A 2,086-nucleotide genomic window follows, 5' to 3' on the forward strand; every position below is an offset into this window, starting at 1 on the left:
GAGTGCAGCGTTTTCCCTCTCCAGGTAACCAAGTTACCTGGCGTTGGCTGCTCAGCAGGAGCTGCCCATGCTCCCTCTGGGCAGGCATCGCTGCTGCACTAGTCATTCCTGCCTTCAACACCAGCAGCACCTTTGCCTGTGCACCAGGGTCCTTCTGGGGAATTCAGAGAGATTCCAACTCAGTCTCTCAGTGGAGCTTAGGGAGAACAAGGTCAGTGTGAAGGGACAGCACACGGCAAAGGCAGCGGCACACGCGGGAGCAGAGCGCCCGGCGCCGGGGACACGACAGAAGCCAGCAAGGTCAAGAATAAGTCACTTTTGGTACAATTGCAAAAAGATATCAAACAGGACTTGCCTCTTTTTTTGTTCTTTTTTCTAAGTTTTATAAATAAAGTCTGATAACTCTTTATAAAAACTAACCTCAGAGCCACAAACAGTTTGCGGGAGGTTCATGAGAAACTTTAAAATTATTTCTTTATTAACTTTTAACTAGCAAAGTCTCCGAGAATATTTCCCCATTTCTATGGTCAAATATTCTCACCCTCTCAGGTAAAAAAGCTGACTATAAATACGCTCTCTCTTCTGTCCGATTTTAAACTTAGATAATTTAATAACTCTTAAAAGGATGTTTCTCTCTTTAAATAAAGGGCTATTTAACCACATAAACTGGTTGTGTAAACCATCACACTAGAGACACTTGATACCCTCAAAACACGGGAACGACTAGTGATTTTGGTCTTGTTCAGTGCAACACATTAGGCACAAAACCGGCCTGCAGTCAACACGTACCGTCCCTCCCTCCCTCCCTGGGGAGCTGGGCCCCGCAGGGCCCTGCGCCGGGGCCGCGGGGGCGGCAGGGCACGGTCCTCCCCACCACTGCCATCTACACAGCTAACGCCACGGACGTCTGAGGGAAACCCACGGTTAGGGCACAGAGGCACACCTAGAAAGGAATAAAAACCTATGACACAACACCCCAACTGCAACTACAGGTACCAAAGGAGACAAAAGCAGCAGGTTCAGGCGCCGAGATGCACCACCTGGAAGAGTCATGAAATAAAGCCTTTGGAAGTGACCAAAAATTAGGGTTCCTGGCCCCCAGGAAGGAATCCTCCCCCCGGGCTGCCCCCCGCCCTTCCAGCAGCCATGCTGCACAGACTTTCTTTGGGCAGAAACCAAAATGTCGCAGTCTGTCCCCAGGGCGCGCGAGGGCTACAGACGCTGGGTGGGAGGCTCTGTCTGCACAGCACGAGGGACGCGTCACCACTGCTCATACCAATCTGGACACAACAAAATAAACTGGAGCGATCAGCGGGCCAGTCCTGGGCCAAGTCGAAGGAACCCGGACCCGTGTGGGGAGGGTTTGTGCTTTGGGGATTCCAGGCTGGTTTTGTGCCTAATTGCCCTGCACAGACAAGCTCAGGCAACACTCGCTTCACTAAGACCGGGCGTCCGTTTTGGATTTCACTATTGTGATGACACTAGTAGTAGCGACCTTGCCGGGGACGAGGGGCCCCATGCTGGAGGTGAGTGGACCCCGCGCGGGGGTCACGGGGCTCCGGGCCACGGTTCTGGCGAAGTTCTGGAGAGCCTCGTATTTGGAGCGCAGAGCATCGAGTTCCATTTTCATGCTGGCGTTCTCGGAGGCCAGTTTCTCCACTTCTTGCTGCAGCTCTGCCTTCTGCTTCTCCAGTTCCTCCTTCTGGGTGACGCGCTTGACTCTGCAGCTGGCCGCGTAGCCTCGGTTCTTCAGCGTGCGCCGACGCTGCTTCAGCTGGATGATCTCCTCCTTCGACAGGCCCCGTAGATGCTGGTTCAGCTCCCGCACAGACATGGTCACCAGCTCCTCATCTGTCAAGCTGGTCCCATTCTCACCTGGCTCCCGCTTCACCTGGGACAGAAGGCAGCACACACTGATGAAACCTGGGCTGGGCACCTGCTCACCCCCACGCCCTCTCCTCCACCCATGCATTACCTTCAAGGCCTTGTTTCCTTTGTTGGGGGTCGTCATAACACGACAGCCTTGTCAGTCGGGTTCTGGAAGGGAAGGAAGGTCAGGTTAGCCCGGGATGCAGCCGAGCCCGCG

General features: G+C 54.1%; 1 protein-coding gene across 1 annotated transcript; it reads right to left on the minus strand.

Moving 5' to 3' along the window:
- Positions 1 to 351: 351 nt before the first annotated feature.
- MAFG (v-maf avian musculoaponeurotic fibrosarcoma oncogene homolog G) lies at positions 352 to 2,038 on the minus strand. The gene is made up of 2 exons (XM_009083058.1): positions 1,976 to 2,038; positions 352 to 1,891 (listed from the first exon to the last, which is right to left on the minus strand). Exons 1-2 carry the CDS (start codon positions 2,009 to 2,011, stop codon positions 1,439 to 1,441), a joined length of 489 nt encoding a protein of 162 aa, XP_009081306.1. The 5' UTR covers positions 2,012 to 2,038; the 3' UTR covers positions 352 to 1,438.
- Between the last annotated feature and the right edge of the window lie 48 nt (positions 2,039 to 2,086).

This window comes from Acanthisitta chloris, unplaced genomic scaffold (genome assembly GCF_000695815.1).
Source record: "Acanthisitta chloris isolate BGI_N310 unplaced genomic scaffold, ASM69581v1 scaffold23009, whole genome shotgun sequence".
Taxonomy (NCBI): domain Eukaryota; kingdom Metazoa; phylum Chordata; class Aves; order Passeriformes; family Acanthisittidae; genus Acanthisitta; species Acanthisitta chloris.

Excerpts from the sequence above, each read along its gene's own strand:
- MAFG (XM_009083058.1), bottom strand. The coding sequence starts at position 2,011 with ATGACGACCCCCAACAAAGGAAACAAGGCCTTGAAG. Across the intron at positions 1,892-1,975 it reads AAGGAAACAAGGCCTTGAAG|GTGAAGCGGGAGCCAGGTGA; the intron begins GTAATGCATGGG and ends CTTCTGTCCCAG.